At 45.5% G+C, this 21310-nt stretch overlaps 1 protein-coding gene across 9 annotated transcripts in view; it reads right to left on the reverse strand.

The window, feature by feature from the left end:
- Positions 1-16186: 16186 nt before the first annotated feature.
- The window catches only part of LOC130284282 (pejvakin-like), a 60938-nt gene continuing 55814 nt past the window's right edge, over positions 16187-21310 (reverse strand). For all 9 annotated transcript variants that reach the window (XM_056534491.1, XM_056534495.1, XM_056534493.1 and 6 more), the window contains 2 exons: positions 18884-18994; positions 16187-17757 (listed from right to left, as the gene is read on the reverse strand). In XM_056534491.1, the coding sequence (XP_056390466.1) occupies positions 17456-17757; positions 18884-18994 (413 nt within the window). In that variant the 3' untranslated portion in view covers positions 16187-17455. The remainder of the gene's footprint in view (positions 17758-18883; positions 18995-21310) is intronic.

The raw sequence follows: 21310 nt of genomic DNA on the forward strand, positions 1-21310 counted from the left end.
ACATCACTTTATGTATTATCCCTGTACTGTGACATCACTGTGTGTATTATCCCTGTACTGTGACATCACTGTGTGTATTATCCCTGTACTGTGACATCACTGTGTATTATCCCTGCACTGTGACATCACTTTGTGTATTATCCCTGTACTGTGACATCACTGTGTGTATTATCCCTGTACTGTGTTATCACTTTATGTATTATCTCTGTACTGTGACATCACTGTGTATTATCCCTGTACTGTGACAGCACTTTATGTATTATCCCTGTACTGTGACATCACTGTGTATATTATCCCTGTACTGTGACATCACTGTGTGTATTATCCCTGTACTGTGACATCACTGTGTATTATCCCTGCACTGTGACATCACTTTGTGTATTATCCGTGTACTGTGACATCACTGTGTGTATTATCTCTGTACTGTGACATCACTTTATGTATTATCCCTGTACTGTGACATCACTGTGTATTATCCCTGTACTGTGACATCACTGTGTATTATCCCTGTACTGTGACATCACTGTGTATATTATTCCTGTACTGTGACATCACTGTGTGTATTATCCATGTACTGTGACATCACTGTGTGTATTATCCCTGTACTGTGACATCACTTTATGTATTATCCCTGTACTGTGACATCACTGTGTATTATCCCTGTACTGTGACATCACTGTGTATTATCCCTGTACTGTGACATCACTGTGTATTATCCCTGTACTGTGACAGAACTGTGTATTATGCCTGTACTGTGACATCACTTTATGTATTATCCCTGTACTATGACATCACTGTGTGTGTTATCCCTGTACTGTGACATCACTTTATGTATTATCTCTGTACTATGACATCACTGTGTATTATCCCTGTACTGTGACATCACTTTATGTATTATCCCTGTACTGTGACATCACTGTGTATATTATCCGTGTACTGTGACATCACTGTGTGTATTATCCCTGTACTGTGACATCACTGTGTATTATCCCTGCACTGTGACATCACTTTGTGTATTATCCGTGTACTGTGACATCACTGTGTGTATTATCCCTGTACTGTGACATCACTGTGTGTATTATCCCTGTACTGTGACATCACTGTATGTATTATCCCTGTACTGTGACATCACTGTGTATTATCCCTGTACTGTGACATCACTGTGTATTATCCCTGTACTGTGACAGCGCTGTGTATATTATCCCTGTACTGTGACATCACTGTGTATTATCCCTGTACTGTGACATCACTGTGTGTATTATCCCTGTACTGTGACATCACTGTGTGTATTATCCCTGTACTGTGACATCGCTGTGTGTATTATCCCTGTACTGTGACATCACTGTGTATATTATTCCTGTACTGTGACATCACTGTGTGTATTATCCCTGTACTGTGATATCACTGTGTGTATTATCCCTGTACTGTGACATCACTGTGTATATTATCTCTGAACTATAACATCACTGTGTGTTATCTCTATACTGCAACATCACTGTTGATACTTACACTGCTCTGTGACATCACAGTGTGTATTATCCCTGTACTGTGACATCACTGTGTATTATCCCTGTACTGTGACATCACGGTGTATTATCCATGTGCTGTGACATCACTGTGTATATTATCCATGTACTGTGACATCACTGTGTGTATTATCCCTGTACTGTGACGTCACTGTGTGTCTTATCCCTGTACTGTGACATCACTGTGTATTATCCATGTACTGTGACATCAATGTATGTATTATCCCTGAACTTTGACATCACTGTGTGTATTATCCCTGTACTATGACATCACTGTGTATTATCCCTGTACTGTGACATCACTGTGTGTATTATCCCTGTACTGTGACATCACTGTGTATATTATCCCTGTACTTTGACATCACTGTATGTATTATCCCTGTAATGTGACATCACTGTGTATTATCCCTGTACTGTGACATCACTGTGTGTATTATCCCTGTACTGTGACATCACTGTGTATTATCCCTGTACTGTGACATCACTGTGTATTATCCCTGTACTGTGACATCACTGTGTGTATTATCCCTGTACTGTGACATCACTGTGTATATTATCCCTGTACTGTGAAATCACTGTGTGTATTATCCCTGTACTGTGACATCACTGTGTATTATCCATGTGCTGTGACATCACTGTGTATATTATCCATGTACTGTGACATCACTGTGTGTATTATCCCTGTACTGTGACGTCACTGTGTGTCTTATCCCTGTACTGTGACATCACTGTGTATTATCCCTGTACTGTGACATCACTGTATGTATTATCCCTGTACTGTGACATCACTGTGTGTATTATCCCTGTACTGTGACATCACTGTGTGTGTTATCCCTGTACTGTGACATCACTGTGTATTATCCCTGTACTGTGACGTCACAGTACAGGGATAATACACAGTGATGTCACAGTACAGGGATAATACACAGTGATATCAGTGTGTGTATTATCCCTGTACTGTGACATCACTGTGTATATTATCCCTGTACTGTGAAATCACTGTGTATATTATCCCTGTACTGTGACAGCACTGTGTATATTATCCCTGTACTGTAACATCACTGTGTATTATCCCTGTACTGTGACATCACTGTGTGTATTATCCCTGTACTGTGACATCACTGTGTGTATTATCCCTGTACTGTGACATCACTGTGTGTATTATTCCTGTACTGTGACATCACTGTGTGTATTATCCCTGTACTGTGACATCACTGTGTGTATTATCCCTGTACTGTGACGTCACTGTGTATATTATCTCTGAACTATGACATCACTGTGTGTTATCTCTATACTGCAACATCACTGTTGATACTTACACTGCACTGTGACATCACTGTATATATTAAGCCTGTATACCCTAATGCCACTGTACATATTTACCTTGCACTGCGAGTGACAATACAGGGTAAATATGCACAGTGACATCACAGTTCAGAGTTAATATATACAGTGACATCACAGTTCAGAGTTAATATAAACAGTAATGTCTCTGTACAGGGACAATAAACAGTTTTGCCACTACAGGGTTAATAAACGCAGTGTTACAGTAGAGGGTAACTATACAGTGATGTCATTATACGGTATACACAGTGAAGTCAGCGTTCAAGAATAATAAACTGTGATGTCACTACAGGATTGTTATACACAGTGACATCAAATTACAGGATGAAGCACAGTGATGTCACAGTTTATTATGAAGCACAATGATGTCACAGTTTATTATGAAGCACAGTGATGTCACAGTTTATTATGAAGCACAGTGATGTCAGTTTATTGTGAAGCACAATGATGTCACAGTTTATTATGAAGCACATTGATGTCACAGTTTATTATGAAGCACATTGATGTCACAGTTTATTATGAAGCACATTGATGTCACAGTTTATTATGAAGCACAATGATGTCACAGTTTATTATGAAGCACAGTGATGTCACAGTTTATTGTGAAGCACAGTGATGTCACAGTTTATTATGAAGCACAGTGATGTCAGTTTATTATGAAGCACAGTGATGTCACAGTTTATTATGAAGCACAGTGATGTCACAGTTTATTATGAAGCACAGTGATGTCACAGTTTATTATGAAGCACAGTGATGTCACAGTTTATTATGAAGCACAGTGATGTCACAGTTTATTTTGAAGCACAGTGATGTCACAGCTTATTATGAAGCACAGTGATGTCACAGTTTATTGTGAAGCACAGTGATGTCACAGTTTATTATGAAGCACAGTGATGTCACAGTTTATTATGAAGCACCGTGATGTCACAGTTTATTATGAAGCACAGTGATGTCACAGTTTATTATGAAGCACAGTGATGTCACAGTTTATTGTGAAGCACAGTGATGTCACAGTTTATTATGAAGCACAGTGATGTCACAGTTTATTATGAAGCACAGTGATGTCACAGTTTATTATGAAGCACAGTGATGTCACAGTTTATTATGAAGCACAGTGATGTCACAGTTTGTTATGAAGCACAGTGATGTCACAGTTTATTGTGAAGCACAGTGATGTCAGTTTATTATGAAGCACAGTGATGTCACAGTTTATTGTGAAGCACAGTGATGTCACAGTTTATTATGAAGCACAATGATGTCACAGTTTATTATGAAGCACAGTGATGTCACAGTTTATTATGAAGCACAGTGATGTCACAGTTTATTATGAAGCACAGTGATGTCACAGTTTATTATGAAGCACAGTGATGTCACAGTTTATTATGAAGCACAGTGATGTCACAGTTTATTGTGAAGCACAGTGATGTCACAGTTTATTGTGAAGCACAGTGATGTCACAGTTTATTATGAAGCACAGTGATGTCACAGTTTATTGTGAAGCACAGTGATGTCACAGTTTATTATGAAGCACCGTGATGTCACAGTTTATTATGAAGCACAGTGATGTCACAGTTTATTATGAAGCACAGTGATGTCACAGTTTATTGTGAAGCACAGTGATGTCACAGTTTATTATGAAGCACAGTGATGTCACAGTTTATTATGAAGCACAGTGATGTCACAGTTTATTATGAAGCACAGTGATGTCACAGTTTATTATGAAGCACAGTGATGTCACAGTTTGTTATGAAGCACAGTGATGTCACAGTTTATTGTGAAGCACAGTGATGTCAGTTTATTATGAAGCACAGTGATGTCACAGTTTATTGTGAAGCACAGTGATGTCACAGTTTATTATGAAGCACAATGATGTCACAGTTTATTATGAAGCACAGTGATGTCACAGTTTATTATGAAGCACAGTGATGTCACAGTTTATTATGAAGCACAGTGATGTCACAGTTTATTATGAAGCACAGTGATGTCACAGTTTATTATGAAGCACAGTGATGTCACAGTTTATTGTGAAGCACAGTGATGTCACAGTTTATTGTGAAGCACAGTGATGTCACAGTTTATTATGAAGCACAGTGATGTCACAGTTTATTGTGAAGCACAGTGATGTCACAGTTTATTATGAAGCACAGTGATGTCACAGAGACTACAGAATGTACAACTGTACGTATGATAAAGATGGCGGGATGCTATCGAAACGTCACACATACATGGGGGAATAAAACACTTAGATAATATAGATTAATAGATAGATATGAGATAGATAGATAATAGATAGATATGAGATAGATAGATAGATCGATATGAGATAGATAGATCAGTGTATCCCAATCAGGGGCCTCTAGCTATTCCAAAACGACAACTCCCAGCATGTCTTTGGCTTTATGAGCATACTGGGAGTTGTAGTTTTGCAACAGCTGGAGGCCCCCTGGTTGGGAAACACTGATCTATCTATCAATCATCTATCTATCTATCTATCCATCTATCTATCTCCTATCTATTTATCTATCTATCTATCTCATATCTATCTCAGATAGATGAGAGATAGATGAGAGATAGATAGATATGAGAGATAGATAGATGAAAGATAGATAGATACATAAATAGATGGATATATAGATAGATATGAGATAGATAGATAGATAGAATCATCTATTTATCTATCTTTCTATCTATCTCATATCTATCTATATATCCATCTATTTATGTATCTATCTATCTATCTATCTCTTTCTATCTATCTATCTAAAACAAATAAAAACGGCACAACCAAAATCCAGAAATTAGAGAGAAATTGGGGTGCCCGCATACTTGGAACCTGGGTCCACTGGTTCCTTAATCCAGACAAAGAACAATATGATGCAGCACGCCACAAGTTTGCAGAAAATGGTGGTTTATTCCATCATGTGCATAGTCTATGTCCATGATGGAATAAACCACCATTTTCTGCAAACTTGTGGTGTGCTGCATCATATTGTTCTTTATCTATCTATCTATCTTTCTATATCCTATCTATCTATATCATATCAATCTAGCTATCTCCTATCTATCTATCTCTTATCTATCCATCTATCTCATATCTATCTATCTATCTATATCATATCTAATATCTATCTATCATCTATTTATCTATCTTTCTATCTATCTCATATCTATCTATATATCCATCTATTTATGTATCTATCTATCTATATATCATCTATCTATCTATCTCTCATATCTATCTATCTATCTTTCATCTATCTCTCATCTATCTGAGATAGATATGAGATAGATAAATAGAAAGATAGATAGATACATAAATAGATGGATAGATAGATATGAGATAGATAGATAGATAGGAGATAGATGGATAGATAGGAGATAGATGGATAGATAGATAGATAGATAATAGATAGATGATAGATAGATAAGTGTTTCCCAACTAGGGGGGCCTCCAGCTGTTGCAAAACTACAACTCCCAGTATGCTCATAAAGCCAAAGGAATGCTGGGAGTTGTAGTTTTGCAACAGCTGGAGGCCCCCTGGTTGGGAAACTGATCTATCTATCTATCTATCTTTCTCCTATCTATCTATATCATATAAATGTATCTATATCATATCCATCTATCTTTATCATATCCATCTATCTCCTATCTATCTAATATCTATCTATCTGTCTATATCATATATATGTATCATCAATCTATCTATATCATATCTATGTATCTATCATCTATCTATCGATCTGTCTATCATCTATCTATACAGGGGCGGACATATCACTTGTTCAGCCGGTTCAGCTGCACAGGGGCCCAGCGTGTTAGGGGGCCCACCTAGTAGCCCAGGTCACAGCCTGGGCCTCACAGTCTGGGCCCCTGTAGGGCCCCCTTCCAGTACTTCATACTAAATGCTGAAGCAACAGGTCCCGGACCTGCCGCTGACAGCAGTAATTTACCTTTAAACCGTCCGGGCGAGACGGACAGGCCAAGGGCTGATGGGAACAGACGTGCCCCGCGCAGGCACGCACGTCTGTTCCAAGCCCCTGACGTCACGTGTCATGTCCTCTGACCCCGGCAGAAGCGACAGGAGCAGCAAACCCTCCCGCCTCACACGGCCGCATCGCCGAGCAGATAAGGTGAGGAGAGCGACGGTCGGGTGCAGGGCGGCGATTGTAATGATGATGAAGAGGACAGGACGGGTGTTGAAGAGGTTGGTGGTGTAATGATAAGAAGGATTGGGGGTCTGGGAGAGCGTAGTGTTAATAAGGAGGACCAGAGGGGGGGTCAGGGGTGTAGTGATTAGGGGGTTTAATGTTGATGAGAAGGACTGGGGGGGGGGTGTCAGCTGTGTAATACTGATGAGGTGCTTAAGGTATATGAGGTGATGAGGAGACTGAGGATGGAGGGCATGGGGTGTATGGGGTGATGAGGAGACTGAGGATGGAGTGCATGGGGTGTATGGGGTGATGAGGAGACTGAGGATGGAGTGCGTGGGGTGTATGAGGTGATGAGGAGACTGAGGATGGAGTGCATGGGGTGTATGGGGTGATGAGGATGGAGTGCATAGGGTGATGAGACTGAGGATGGAGTGCATAGGGTGATGAGACTGAGGATGGAGTGCATAGGGTGATGAGGAGACTGAAGATGGAGTGCATGGGGTGATGAGACTGAGGATGGAGTGCATAGGGTGATGAGGAGACTGAAGATGGAGTGCATGGGGTGATGAGGAGACTGAGGATGGAGTGCATGGGTTGTATGGGGTGATGAGGAGACTGAGGATGGAGTGCATGGGGTGTATGGGGTGATGAGGAGACTGAGGATGGAGTGCATGGGGTGATGAGGAGACTGAGGATGGAGTGCATAGGGTGATGAGGAGACTGAAGATGGAGTGCATGGGGTGATGAGGAGACTGAGGATGGAGTGCATGGGTTGTATGGGGTGATGAGGAGACTGAGGATGGAGTGCATGGGGTGTATGCAGTGATGAGGAGACTGAGGATGGAGTGCATGGGGTGTATGGGGGTGATGAGGAGACTGAAGATGGAATGCATGCGGTGATGAGGAGACTGAGGATGGAGTGCATGGGGTGTATGGGTTGATGAGGAGACTGAGGATGGAGTGCATGGGGTGATGAGGAGACTGAGGATGGAGTGCGTGGGGTGTATGGGGTGATGAGGAGACTGAGGATGGGGTGCGTGGGGTGTATGGGGTGATGAGGAGAGTGAGGATGGAGTGTATGGGGTGATGATGAGACTGAGGATGGAGTGCATAGGGTGATGAGACTGAGGATGGAGTGCATAGGGTGATGAGACTGAGGATGGAGTGCATGGGGTGATGAGGAGACTGAGGATGGAGTGCATGGGGTGTATGCGGTGATGAGGAGACTGAGGATGGAGTGCATGGGGTGATGAGGAGACTGAGGATGGAGTGCATGGGGTGTATGCGGTGATGAGGAGACTGAGGATGGAGTGCATGGGGTGTATAGGGGTGATGAGGAGACTGAGGATGGAGTGCATGGGGTGATGAGGAGACTGAGGATGGAGTGCGTGGGGTGTATGGGGTGATGAGGAGACTGAGGATGGGGTATATGGGGGTGATGAGGAGACCGAGGATGGAGTGTGTGGGGTGTATGGGGTGATGAGAAGACCGAGGATGGGGTGTATGGGGTGATGAGACTGAGGATGGGGTACGTGGGGTGTATGGGGGGTGATGATTAGACTGAGGATGGGTTGTGTGGGGTGTATGGGGGGATGAGACAGGATGGGGTGCGTGGGGTGTATGGGGGAGATAAGGAGACTGAGGATGGGTTGCGCGGGGTGTATGGGGTGATGAGGAGACTGAAGATGGAGTGCGTGGGGTGATGAGGAGACTGAGGATGGAGTGCATGGGGTGATGAGGAGACTGAGGATGGAGTGCATGGGGTGATGAGGAGACTGAGGATGGAGTGCATGGGGTGATGAGGAGACTGAGGATGGAGTGCATGGGGTGATGAGGAGACTGAGGATGGAGTGCATGGGGTGATGAGGAGACTGAGGATGGAGTGCATGGGGTGATGAGGAGACTGAGGATGGAGTGCATGGGGTGATGAGAAGACTGAGGATGAGGTGCATGGGGTGATGAGGAGACTGAGGATGGGGTGCGTGAGGTGTATGGGGTGATGAGGAGACTGAGGATGGGGTGTATGGGGTGATGAGGAGACCGAGGATGGGTTGTGCGGGGTGTATGGGGTGATGAGACTGAAGATGGGGTGAGTGGGGTGTATGGGGGTGATGAGGAGACTGAGGATGGGGTATATGGGGGTGATGAGGAGACCGAGGATGGAGTGTGTGGGGTGTATGGGGTGATGAGAAGACCGAGGATGGGTTGTGTGGGGTGTATGGGGTGATGAGACTGAGGATGGGGTGCGTGGGGTGTATGGGGGTGATGATTAGACTGAGGATGGGTTGTGTGGGGTGTATGGGGGGATGAGACAGGATGGGGTGCGTGGGGTGTATGGGGGAGATAAGGAGACTGAGGATGGGTTGCGTGGGGTGTATGGGGTGATGAGGAGACTGAAGATGGAGTGCGTGGGGTGTATGGGGTGATTCAGTGGTGTATTGTGGTTGGCAGTATTAAATTAATAGAGTACAGTGGTTGGCAGTATTATATTCAGGGTACAGTGGTTGGCAGTATAATATTCATGGAGTACAGTGGTTGGCAGTATTATATTCGGGGTACAGTGGTTGGCAGTATTATATTCAGGGGTACAGTATTTGGCAGTATTATATTCATGGAGTACAGTGGTTGGCAGTATTATATTCAGGGGTACAGTATTTGGCAGTATTATATTCAGGGGTACAGTGGTTGGCAGTATTCAGGGGGTACAGTGGTTGGCAGTATTATATTCAGGGGTACAGTGGTTGGCAGTATTCAGGGGGTACAGTGGTTGGCAGTATTATATTCAGGGGGTACAGTATTTGGCAAGGTTATAATGATTATTGTCATCATACAGAGGATGAGGATCTACTGACAAATTAAGGAACCAATGATGTCCAGGTGTCAGACTCTGCAGAGAAGATGGAAGAAATCCTGGTGTCTGGACCAGATGAAGAAGAAAAGTAAAGACAACAGAGAAGAAGTCACTCAGGTCAGTGATATCATTGTGTATTTTCCTAACTGTCCCATCAGAGCTGTAGTCACTGATATCATTGTGTAGTCTCCTGACTGTCCCATCAGCTGTAGTCACTTCAGACATGATGGGAGTTGCAGCTTTCCAACATCTCAGGAGCCACTTGAACCAAGGTGATTGGTGGGGGTCCCATGAGTCAGACCCCCACCATAAAAATGGGCTGTTTATTTTAAAATGTCTGGGCCTATTTTTGGTACCAGTCTGGCCCTGCCTGTAAGTCACTTCTATCACTAAGGATAAGAAGCCAAGGAACCAGGGGGTGCCAAGGGGTGTCGTGCTAAGTCCAGGGGTGCGAATGTAAAGGGGAGCACTGCCCTCTGCCTCCCAGCTAGATACAGGTCAGGCTGACCCGAGGGAGTACTCACTGGGCCGCACACTGAGAGGGACAGGGGCCAGCCGGAGCCCACCTCAGGAGCCGTTCCATCCACCTGTGGTGGACAAGGCAAGTGGCGACACTACACGCGCGGGGTAAGTGGAGGCCCTCCGGTGGGGTCTAGGTACATGAGGGGGCACAGTGCTGGGGGGGGGGGCCCAGGCACATTCCTTGCACAGGGGCCCTCTGCTGTCTGTATCCGCCCCTGTATCTACAGATCTATTTATGTATCTTTCTATATATCATCTATTTATCTATCTTTCTATCTATCTCATATCTATATCTATATATATATATATATATATATATTTATTTATGTATCTATCTATATATCATCTATCTACCTATCTATCTCTCATATCTATCTATCTTTCATCTATCTATCTTTCATCTATCTCTCATCTATCTATCTCTCATCTATCTGAGTTAGATAGATAGATATGAGATAGATAGATATGAGAAAGATAGATAGATAGATAGATATGAGATAGATAGATAGATATGAGAAAGATAGATAGACAGATAGATAGATATGAGATAGATAGATGATAGATAGATAGATAGATAGGAGATAGATATGAGATAGATAGATAGGAGATAGATATGAGATAGATAGATAGGAGAGAGAGAGAGAGATAGATCAGTGTTTCCCAACCTGGGGGCCTCCAGCTGTTGCAAAACTACAACTCCTAGTATGCTCATAAAGCCAAAGCAATGCTGGTAGTTTTGCAACAGCTGAAGGCCCCCTGGTTGGGAAACACTGCATTAAATACACAATTTTGCAGAGAGGTCTCAGGAATGGGGTGGGCAATTATTTATCCCATGGGGCCACATGAGAAACTAAAAATATTGTGGAGGGCCGGGTAGTTTTTCCCCAGATTAGGCAGCATAGTTGTCCCCCAGATTAGGAGCACAGTTGTCCCCCAGATTAGGCAGCATAGATGTCCCCCAGATTAGGCAGCATAGTTGTCCCCCAGATTAGGCAGCATAGATGTCCCCCAGATTAGGCAGCATAGATGTCCCCCAGAATTGGGCAGCATAGATGTCCCCCAGATTAGGCAGCATAGTTGTCCCCCAGATCAGTATAGTTGTCCCCCAGATCAGTATAGTTGTCCCCCAGATCAGCATAGTTGTCCCCCAGATTACGAGCATAGTTGTCCCCCAGATCAGTATAGTTGTCCCCCAGATCAGTATAGTTGTCTCCCAGATCAGTATAGTTGTCCCCCAGATCAGTATAGTTGTTCCCCAGATCAGTATAGTTGTCCCCCTGATCAGCATAGTTGTCCCCCAGATCAGCATAGTTGTCCCCCAGATCGGTATAGTTGTCCCCCAGATCGGTATAGTTGTCCCCCAGATCGGTATAGTTGTCTCCCAGATCAGTATAGTTGTCCCCCAGATCAGTATATTTGTCCCCCAGATCAGTATATTTGTCCCCCAGATCAGTATAGTTGTCCCCCAGATCAGTATAGTTGTCCCCCAGATCAGTATAGTTGTCCCCCAGATCAGTATAGTTGTCCCCCAGATCAGTATAGTTGTCCCCCAGATCAGTATAGTTGTCCCCCAGATCAGTATAGTTGTCCCCCAGATCGGTATAGTTGTCCCCCAGATCGGTATAGTTGTCCCCCAGATCGGTATAGTTGTCCCCCAGATCAGTATAGTTGTCCCCCAGATCAGTATAGTTGTCCCCCAGATCGGTATAGTTGTCCCCCAGATCGGTATAGTTGTCCACCAGATCAGTATAGTTGTCCCCCAGATCAGTATAGTTGTCCCCCAGATCGGTATAGTTGTCTCCCAGATCAGTATAGTTGTCCCCCAGATCAGCATAGTTGTCCCCCAGATCAGTATAGTTGTCCCCCAGATCAGTATAGTTGTCCCCCAGATCAGCATAGTTGTCCCCCAGATCAGTATAGTTGTCCCCCAGATCGGTATAGTTGTCCCCCAGATCGGTATAGTTGTCCCCCAGATCGGTATAGTTGTCCCCCAGATCAGTATAGTTGTCCCCCAGATCAGTATAGTTGTCCCCGGCCCCAGATCCAGTGGCGTTGCGCCCGGGGTGCGGGGGGTGCGGACCGCACCGGGTGACACCAACACCAGGCTGATGGGGTGACACTACTCTGCCAGCACCCCTCCCCGGTCCTCAGCCGCTGACAGCAATCCCCCCTCCCCCGTTCCTCAGCCGCTGACAGCAATCCCCCCCCCCGGTCCTCAGCCGTTGACATCACCCCCCCCCCCCCGGACCTCAGCCGCTGACAGCACCCCCGCCTGACAGCACCAAACTCCACCCCCACCCTAGCTCCGGCACACGTTGGAGCTAGAGCTAGATGGACGGCGCTAACATGACGCGCCGCCGCCCACACTAGTGAGCCCGGGGACAGCTGGAGCAGCCGAGCCAGCAACCAGTCTGCACCAGTCAGCCAGGTAGAGAGAAAAAGGGGTGCTGTGGGAGTTCTGGGGGGTTGTTGCTGGTGGATTATGAGGCTGCACCCCATCATACACCAGCACCCCCTCCAGCAGTAGCACCACCATCAACCAGAAAGGGGGGGGGGGTGCTGGTGGATGATGGGCGTGCTATTTCTGGGGGGGGGAGGTGTTGCTGGTGGATGATGAGGCTGCACCCCATCATCCACCAGCACCCCCCAGCAGTAGCACCACCATCATCCAGCAGGGGGGGTGCTGGTGGATGATGGGGGTGCTATTTCTGGGGGGAGGTGTTGCTGGTCACGGTGGATGATGGGGGTGCTATTTCTGGGGGAGGAGGTGTTGCTGGTGGATGATGAGGCTGCACCCCATCATCCACCAGCACCCCCCCCCATCAGTAGCACCACCATCATGCACCAGCACCCGCCCCCCCAGCAGTAACACCCCCATCATCCACCAGCACCCTCCCCCAGCAGTAGCACCCCCATAATCCAGCAGCTGATTCTATTACCATAGGGGGAATGGGGGGGTGGATGATGGGGTGCTACTGCTGGGGGGTGTTGCCAGGGCACCCCCCGCCCCCCATTCCCCCTACCCCCCTGTTCTGTGGTAATAGCATTAGCTGGTGGATGATGGGGGTGCTACTGCTGGGGGTACGGTGTGCGAGGTTTATATTCATAGAGTGTAGTGTATACCAGGGCTGCACGATATGGGAAAAATGTGCGATTGCGATTTTGGGCCTAAATATTGTGATTTCGATATGTGATGCAATGTAATAAATAAATAGTGAAATCCCCTTATTTCATGTCCAATCTCCTCAATTTTACAACTATTCACCCATTTTATGCCCACCGCCCATTTCACATCTCCCCCCCTTGTCACATTCTGCTCCCCCTTGTTACATATTCCCCCTCCCCCTTGTCACATATTCCCCCTCCCCCCCTTATCGCATATTCCCCCTCCCCCCCCTTGTCACATATTCCCCCCCTTGTCACATTCTGCCCCCCATTGTTACATATCCCCCCCTTGTTACATATTCCTCCCCCCCTTGTCACATTCTGCTCCCCCTGTCACATTCCCCCTTTCCCCTCCTTTAACATTCTGCCCCCTCCACCCCTTGTCACATATTCCCGTCACATTCCTCCTCCCCGGCAGCACACACGCTAGGTTTGTGTGTGTTTGCAGACCTTTGAGGACTTTTACCTTTCAGCCAATCACTGGCTTGACATGTGACACCACTGCGGCCAGTGATTGGCTGAAGGTAAAGGTCCGACAGCTTGTATAGAGACACCGGGACCGCACGGAGGTGTACAGATGCAGGGATCGGGAAGAGGTGAGCATAATGTTTTTAATATTTTTTTATCCCTGCGCCCTTTACTTAGATCAGTGTTTCTCTACCAGGGTGCCTCCAGCTGTTGTGAAACTACAACTCCCAGCATGCCCGGACAGCTTTTGGCTGTCCGGGCATGCTGGGAGTTGTAGTTTCATAACAGCTGGAGGCACCCTGGTTGGGAAACACAGACTTTTAATATTTAAATTTTTTTTTTCTGCCCTGGCCGGCCCGCGCTGCAGCCACACACGGGATCCGCCCGGGCAGATAATCGCAAATTTTCCCGGGGGCCATATCGATATATGGCAAAAAAGCAAAAATCGCGATTCGATTGTTTTTGCGATATATCGTGCAGCCCTAGTGTATACTAGATTATTATATTTAGAGGATACAGTGTCTAGCAGGTTTATAATAATAATTATTATTTTCATATAGAGGATGAGAATGCACTGACATAGTGAGGAGCCGTCTGGGCGTCACGTTCTGCAGAGAGAACATTTAGCTGGACCTGGTGGTATGTTACATCTGAATTAGATAAGGAAAGACTATAGAGAAGACGTCACCTGTAATCACTGATATCATTGTGTATTCTCCTCACTATAGAGAAGACGTCACCTGTAATCACTGATATCATTGTGTATTCTCCTCACTATAGAAAAGACGTCACCTGTAGTCACTGATATCATTGTGTATTCTCCTCACTATAGAGAAGACGTCACCTGTAATCACTGATATCATTGTGTATTCTCCTCACTATAGAGAAGACGTCACCTGTAGTCACTGATATCATTGTGTATTCTCCTCACTATAGAGAAGACATCACTTGTAGTCACTGATATCATTGTGTATTCTCCTCACTATAGAGAAGACGTCCCCTGTAGTCACTGATATCATTGTGTATTCTCCTCACTATAGAGAAGACGTCCCCTGTAGTCATTGATATCATTGTGTATTCTCCTCACTATAGAGAAGACGTCACCTGTAGTCACTGATATCATTGTGTATTCTCCTCACTATAGAGAAGACGGCACCTGTAGTCACTGATATCATTCTGTATTCTCCTCACTATAGAGAAGACGTCACCTGTAGTCACTGATATCATTCTGTATTCTCCTCACTATAGAGATGACGTCACCTGTAATCACTGATATGATTGTGTATTCTCCTCACTATGTCCTATCAGAGCTGTAGTCACTTGTAAGTTCTGCAGTTAAGATGAGTGAAACTTAACTCCCAGCATAACCTCACCACTGCTTAAAGGGGTACTCAGCTACAAAACATTTTCTTTTGAATCAACTGGTGCCAGAAAGTTAAACAGGTTTGTAAATTACTTACTTGAAGGATTCAGATTTTAACTTCCTGGCACCAGTTGATTCAAAAGAAAATAATTTCCAGTGAAGTACCCATTTAAGTAATTCTGGGAGTTGTAGTTTTAAATGGTGAAAACCTCTTTAGCGCTTTTCCATTCTGTGGCAATTGGTATATTTAATTATTATACTGGAATTTTTCACAATGCGCTACACCAGTGGCATCCGTCACAGCCGGCTAAAAACTTTATTATGTGGAGGGGGGGGGGGTAGGTATGGGGTGACACCATTTTCTACCGCACCGGGTGACACCAACCCTAGCAACGCCACTGCCCAGATCAGTATAGTTGTCCCCCAGATCAGTATAGTTGTCCCCCAGATTACGAGCATAGTTGTCCCCCAGATCAGTATAGTTGTCCCCCAGATCAGTATAGTTGTCCCCCAGATCAGTATAGTTGTCCCCCAGATCAGTATAGTTGTCCCCCAGATCAGTATAGTTGTCCCCCAGATCAGTATAGTTGTCCCCCAGATCAGTATAGTTGTCCCCCAGATCAGTATAGTTGTCCCCCAGATCACGAGCATAGTTGTCCCCCAGATTAGGCAGCTCCCCCCCCCCCCCACACACACATATATACACACACACACCTATATATACACACACACATATATACACAGACACACATACACATATACACAGACACATGTAAACACAGACACATATATACACAGACACTCACCCGCCCTGCGCTGCAGAGGGAGACAGGATACACGGCCTCTCCTCCTCTCCCCTCCCTGCTCTGCCTATGGAGGGTTGTAAGACTGCACGGCAGAGGGAAGGAGGGGGAGGGGGAGAGAGGAGACAGGAGGTGCACGCCCCCTCCCCAGCACTGTACAATCTCTTCCTGTCATCGCACAGAGCTCTCCCTGTCACAGGCTGGTGGTGTCAGACCTGGGCATTGTACGGCCCGACAGTCAGTGGGCTTTGTGTCGGGGGCTGAAACTGTAGTGCGGCAGCCTGCAGGTCACAGGCAAAATGTAGTTGCCGGTCATGAAAGAAGTGCTCTTCTGGGGATGCTGCTCAGTCCGCCCCTGTCAGTGAATGAAAAATACCGGCCATTGCATGGCCGGTATTTTTCATCCAAACTTACCGGCACAGCCCAGAATGTAGATGAAAATACCGGCTGTGCCAGTAAAATACCGGCAGGGTGGCAACCCTACCCCCAAGCAAGTTACTTACTTTAAAAGGGCAGCATCAGCAGTGGGCACTGGTGTCCGGGCCTGTATACACACAGCGGGCCTGCTCCACAAGGTCCAGCATACAGGGGAGTGAGAGAGGGGGAGGAGCTTCCTGTCTGCTCTTCCCAGTCTGCATAGCGCGACCCCTGCGTGGTGACTGCTGGCTGAAGATTTATTTTAAAAAAAGGATGCCGGAGTAGATGGCTCCGGGGGGCGAGGGGTGCAGCGGGGGCTCGGACCCCTTACTGGTGAACTAGCTGTACCCCCCTGATGGCCATGAGAGCTGCTAGTGACCTACTGCTGCTAGGGGGGGCACAAGGGGGGGCCAATCATGATGTAGGGGGGGCCATGGTCCCCTCTGCCCCCCCCCTAGAGACGCCACTGTATATTACTGGTCTCTAATGGGACAGATGTGCTTTGGGGCCCCCTGAGGAACCAGGGCCCCGGTGCGACCGCTACCTCTGCTACCTCCATAACTATGCCCTCGATAGGAGGTTCCTTTTACCATTTAGGATTTTGTTCTGCATCGAAACGCTGGCATTGTCTACTTCTTATTTTTTGTGATTAGTAGTTTATAAGTCCATTTGACACTGTTTGCCTATTGGCCGTCTGAATCATTGACCATTAAACAGTATAGTCACAGAGCACCTTGCATGGTTCAGTAGTCGAAGGAGTACTTTTTGCATATATGTGACGGGAGCTGTGGCACAGGTTCACCTGAGAATCGACATAGGGGCACAAACGTGTCACGTACAATGATCACTTCAGTCTTTTGTGCCACAGGTCAAAGCAAGGTACAGCATGCAGCCTGACGTACTTCTGGCCATTGAACGAGCACTCAAAGCAGCCAGATACAGTGTCTCTTTTGGAGTTTCCCATCCCACACAGAGCGCAGGGTCCCTTGGAAATGTTATTGGTTAGGAGGTTAACACGAGTGTGAGCGCCTTCTCGCATGTATGTAGTAGAAATGTCAGTCATGCTAGCAGCCTTGTCATAGTAATTGGAAAAGATGTCATCCATGTAAGAATCTGCGTTAGCAATGATATCCATTGTTCTTTTTCCTGTACAAGAAAACAATTATTCATTTTAGGGTTACACACAGTACAAAGCAGCCATACCAGTAAATATTTGTGTAACCTTACAGGAAATTGTGTAGTGGGGGCTAGCCCATCCTAAATCTCAAACCCTATTACTCCCTTCTTGATCAGTGGGCAGACCCCATACAGGAACCTGTCCTTGGATCTCCTATAATGCCCTATACTCCCTACATGTTTCCTTTAGCAGTTAAGCTGAATTCATCAGGGGAGAATATATAGGTATCAAAGGTCTGTCCACCAGAATGTTACAGTCAATATATAATAAAACACTTCAGATGTTATAGGCAGAATGGGAGAACTACAAATACAAAAATGCACAACTATAGGTGTACAACATTAACAGATGTAATAACACTTGAAATACGACAACACTTTGTAAGGTGCAATCTCGGGATGCAGAAATATATAGATAAACAGATATATGTATGCAGGTGTATTACCACTTTAAATGCCTACAGTGCACTGTACACTGGATATACAACCTCAAACTGCAAGAGTTTAAATGTGTAATATATGCAAAAAGTTAGATATGGAAATAATTTGCAATATATATGCTGTAGGATAAATGTGCAATAGATGTGCAATTACGACATTCCATTAAAGGGGTACTCCCCCCCCCCCTAGACATCTTATCCCCTATGCAAAGGATAGGGGATAAGATGTTTGATTGTGGGGGTCCTGCTGCTGGGAACCCCCGTGTTCTCTTTTTCAGCACCCCCTGTCATCTGCTGCAAGGAGCGAAGGAACAGGGGCCGGAGAATTGTGATGTCATGGCCGCACCCCCTCATCATGTCACGGCCAGCCCCCTCAATACCTTTGGATAGGGGATAAGATGTCTAGGGGTGGAGTACCCCTTTAAACGTCCTTCCAGCAATCCCCAATAAATGCATAAGAGGATACATCCAGAGTATGTACAATGTTCAATGCATACAACTGTCCGGGCATGCTAAGAGTTGCAGTTTTGCAACAGCTGGAGGCACACTGGTTGGGAAACAATGATCTACATCCATCTGACTACAGGCTCTCAAGATGGAGTAAAAAACATAGTCACTGACAGTGTCACGGCAAACTCCTGTGATTCTCATCTTACCGGTGAATAAGATGCCTGTTCGGTACAGGGTGTTCTGTATAGCGTTTAATGAAAACGATCTACTGGGCTCCTTCTCAAATCCTCCTTTTGAAGCAGATGAGACACAAAGCTCTAAAAAAATTAGAAAACATGAGAATGATAAGTTTATTTTCCCTATCTGGACACCATACAATCACCGACATTCAAATTTACATCAGAAAGAAGAAAAGATAGCTGCTTTTTTAGTGCTCCCCTGGCAGACAAAGTATTTTAAACAGTAACTAATGTCCGGACAAAGATTTTAAATAAATAAATTGTTTATTAAAGTCATGGACTTTATTCTCCAGTGACTTTAAATGGGCACTGTCAGATACAAAAACTTTTGATATGTTGTAAATCATGCAAAAACAATAGGTTTTGCAATTGCTTTCATTAGAAAATTTTCAGTATTTCATAATGAAAAAGGCAGTCAAACAACTGCCCCTCCACCTGCTTGGACACATACTAGTGCTGCTGTGTCCATGCATCATCACCTATGTCATGGACACACTTCCTTGATTGACAGCTGTGAGTGCAGGGCTCAGAGCTGGAAGAACAATCCTCCCACTGTCAGCTTGTGTCCCGCTACTGTCAGTGAGGACAAGCTGGGAGTTGTAGTTTTGCTAATGCTAGGGGAGGTGTGAGCAGAGAGCATACTGAAGGAGGGGGCGGAGACCTGCACAGTGAGACCACGCCCCCTCCCTTTGAGAGGAATTCAGACTAGTGAGCTAAATTAAAAGTGTGATAAAATAAACAAATAAAGGTGTTAGACACATAAAAATTTGATGTACATGGTCAGGATTAGGTACTGAGTGATATATTTAAAAAAATGTTTTTTTTTGTTGGATCTGACGGGTACGCTTTAACCCAATAGGCCTGCCGCAATTTTACATTTTTATGTTTTTTTTTTTTTCCTTCTCACCTTCTAATAGCCACAAATCAATTTGTAGGTCAATAAGATTACAATGATACCCAATACAGTTTTTATTTTATTTTACTACCGTATATACTAGAGTATAAGCCGACCCAAATATAAGCCGAGGCCCCTAATTTCACCCCAAAAACCCAGGAAAAGTTATTGACTCGACTATAAGCCTAGGGGGGGGGGATACATCATCCCCCCCATGTCCTCATCCAGACCCCCGTCATCATCCAGACCCCCGTTATCATCCCCCCCCCCCCATCATCATCACCGCCTGTCAATACCGTCAGCCGTCGGCTGTCTGGGCATGCTGGGAGTTGTAGTTTTGAAATCTCGGGAGGTTCGCAGGTTGAAGACCACTGCAGCCTTTGTCATCATCCAGACCCCCCCCCCCTTTAGTTTTCTACTCACCTACCCTCGGTGGGAAGGAAGTGTGAGCTGGTCCGGGCCATCTATGCTGCAGGAACCATCCGGTGGGGAGGGTTAGTCGTTCCGGGCTGTCCATTTTCACCGGGGGGGCCCTCTTCTCCGTGCTGCGGGCCTGCCCTGGACTAGTGACATTGCCTTGATGACGCACAGGGACGTTCATGCGCAGAGAGGCTGCGCATGAATGTCCCTGTGCGCCATCGTCAAGGCAACGTCACTAGTCCGGGGCATGCAACGTCATTCCAGAGGTTTCAAAACTACAACTCCCAGCATGCAATGTCACTAGTCCGGGGCAGGCCCGGAGCACGGAGAAGAGGGCCTCCCGGGTAAAAATGGACAGCCCGGAACAACTAACCCTCCCAACCGGACGGTCCCTGCAGCATAGATGGCCCGGACCAGCTCACCCTTCCTTCCCACCGAGGGGAGGTGAGTAGAAAACTAAAGGGGGGGTCTGGATGATGAGGAAGGCCGCAGTGGTCTTCAACCTGCAGACCTCCAGAGGTTTCAAAACTACAGTTCCCAGCATGCGCGGACAGCCGATGGTTTACTCGAGTATAAGCCGGGGGGGGGGGGGGCGTTTTCAGCATGAAAAACCGTGCTGAAAAACTCTGCTTATACTCGAGTATATACAGTACTTTAAAAAATGTATACCTTAATTTTTGGTTAGAAAATGAGTATGCTTAAACTTGTCCTCTTCTGACCTCTATAACACTTTTAGTTTTCCGTATACGGGGCGATATGAGGGCTCATTTTTAGCTTAGGGATCTGTAGTATTTATTGGTAGTATTTTTATAATATATTGGTAGTATTTGATCACTAATTATAAAAAAAATTCTGGTATATGAAGTGACCAAAACTCAGCAATTCTAGACTTTGTTTACATTTTTTTGGCAGACTAGATGGGCCAAATGGTTCTTATCTGCCGACACATTCTATGTTTCTATATTATGTGATGTCAACTTTTATTAGGGAATAGCAGCCATTTCTTACCGTCTTTTAGTAAGCCCTTTGAGGCGCTGGGCTTGCATGTACACCCTGTGTCCTCTAGGGGTTAATACGGC

Source organism: Hyla sarda, chromosome 8, assembly GCF_029499605.1.
Source record: "Hyla sarda isolate aHylSar1 chromosome 8, aHylSar1.hap1, whole genome shotgun sequence".
Taxonomy (NCBI): Eukaryota; Metazoa; Chordata; class Amphibia; order Anura; family Hylidae; genus Hyla; species Hyla sarda.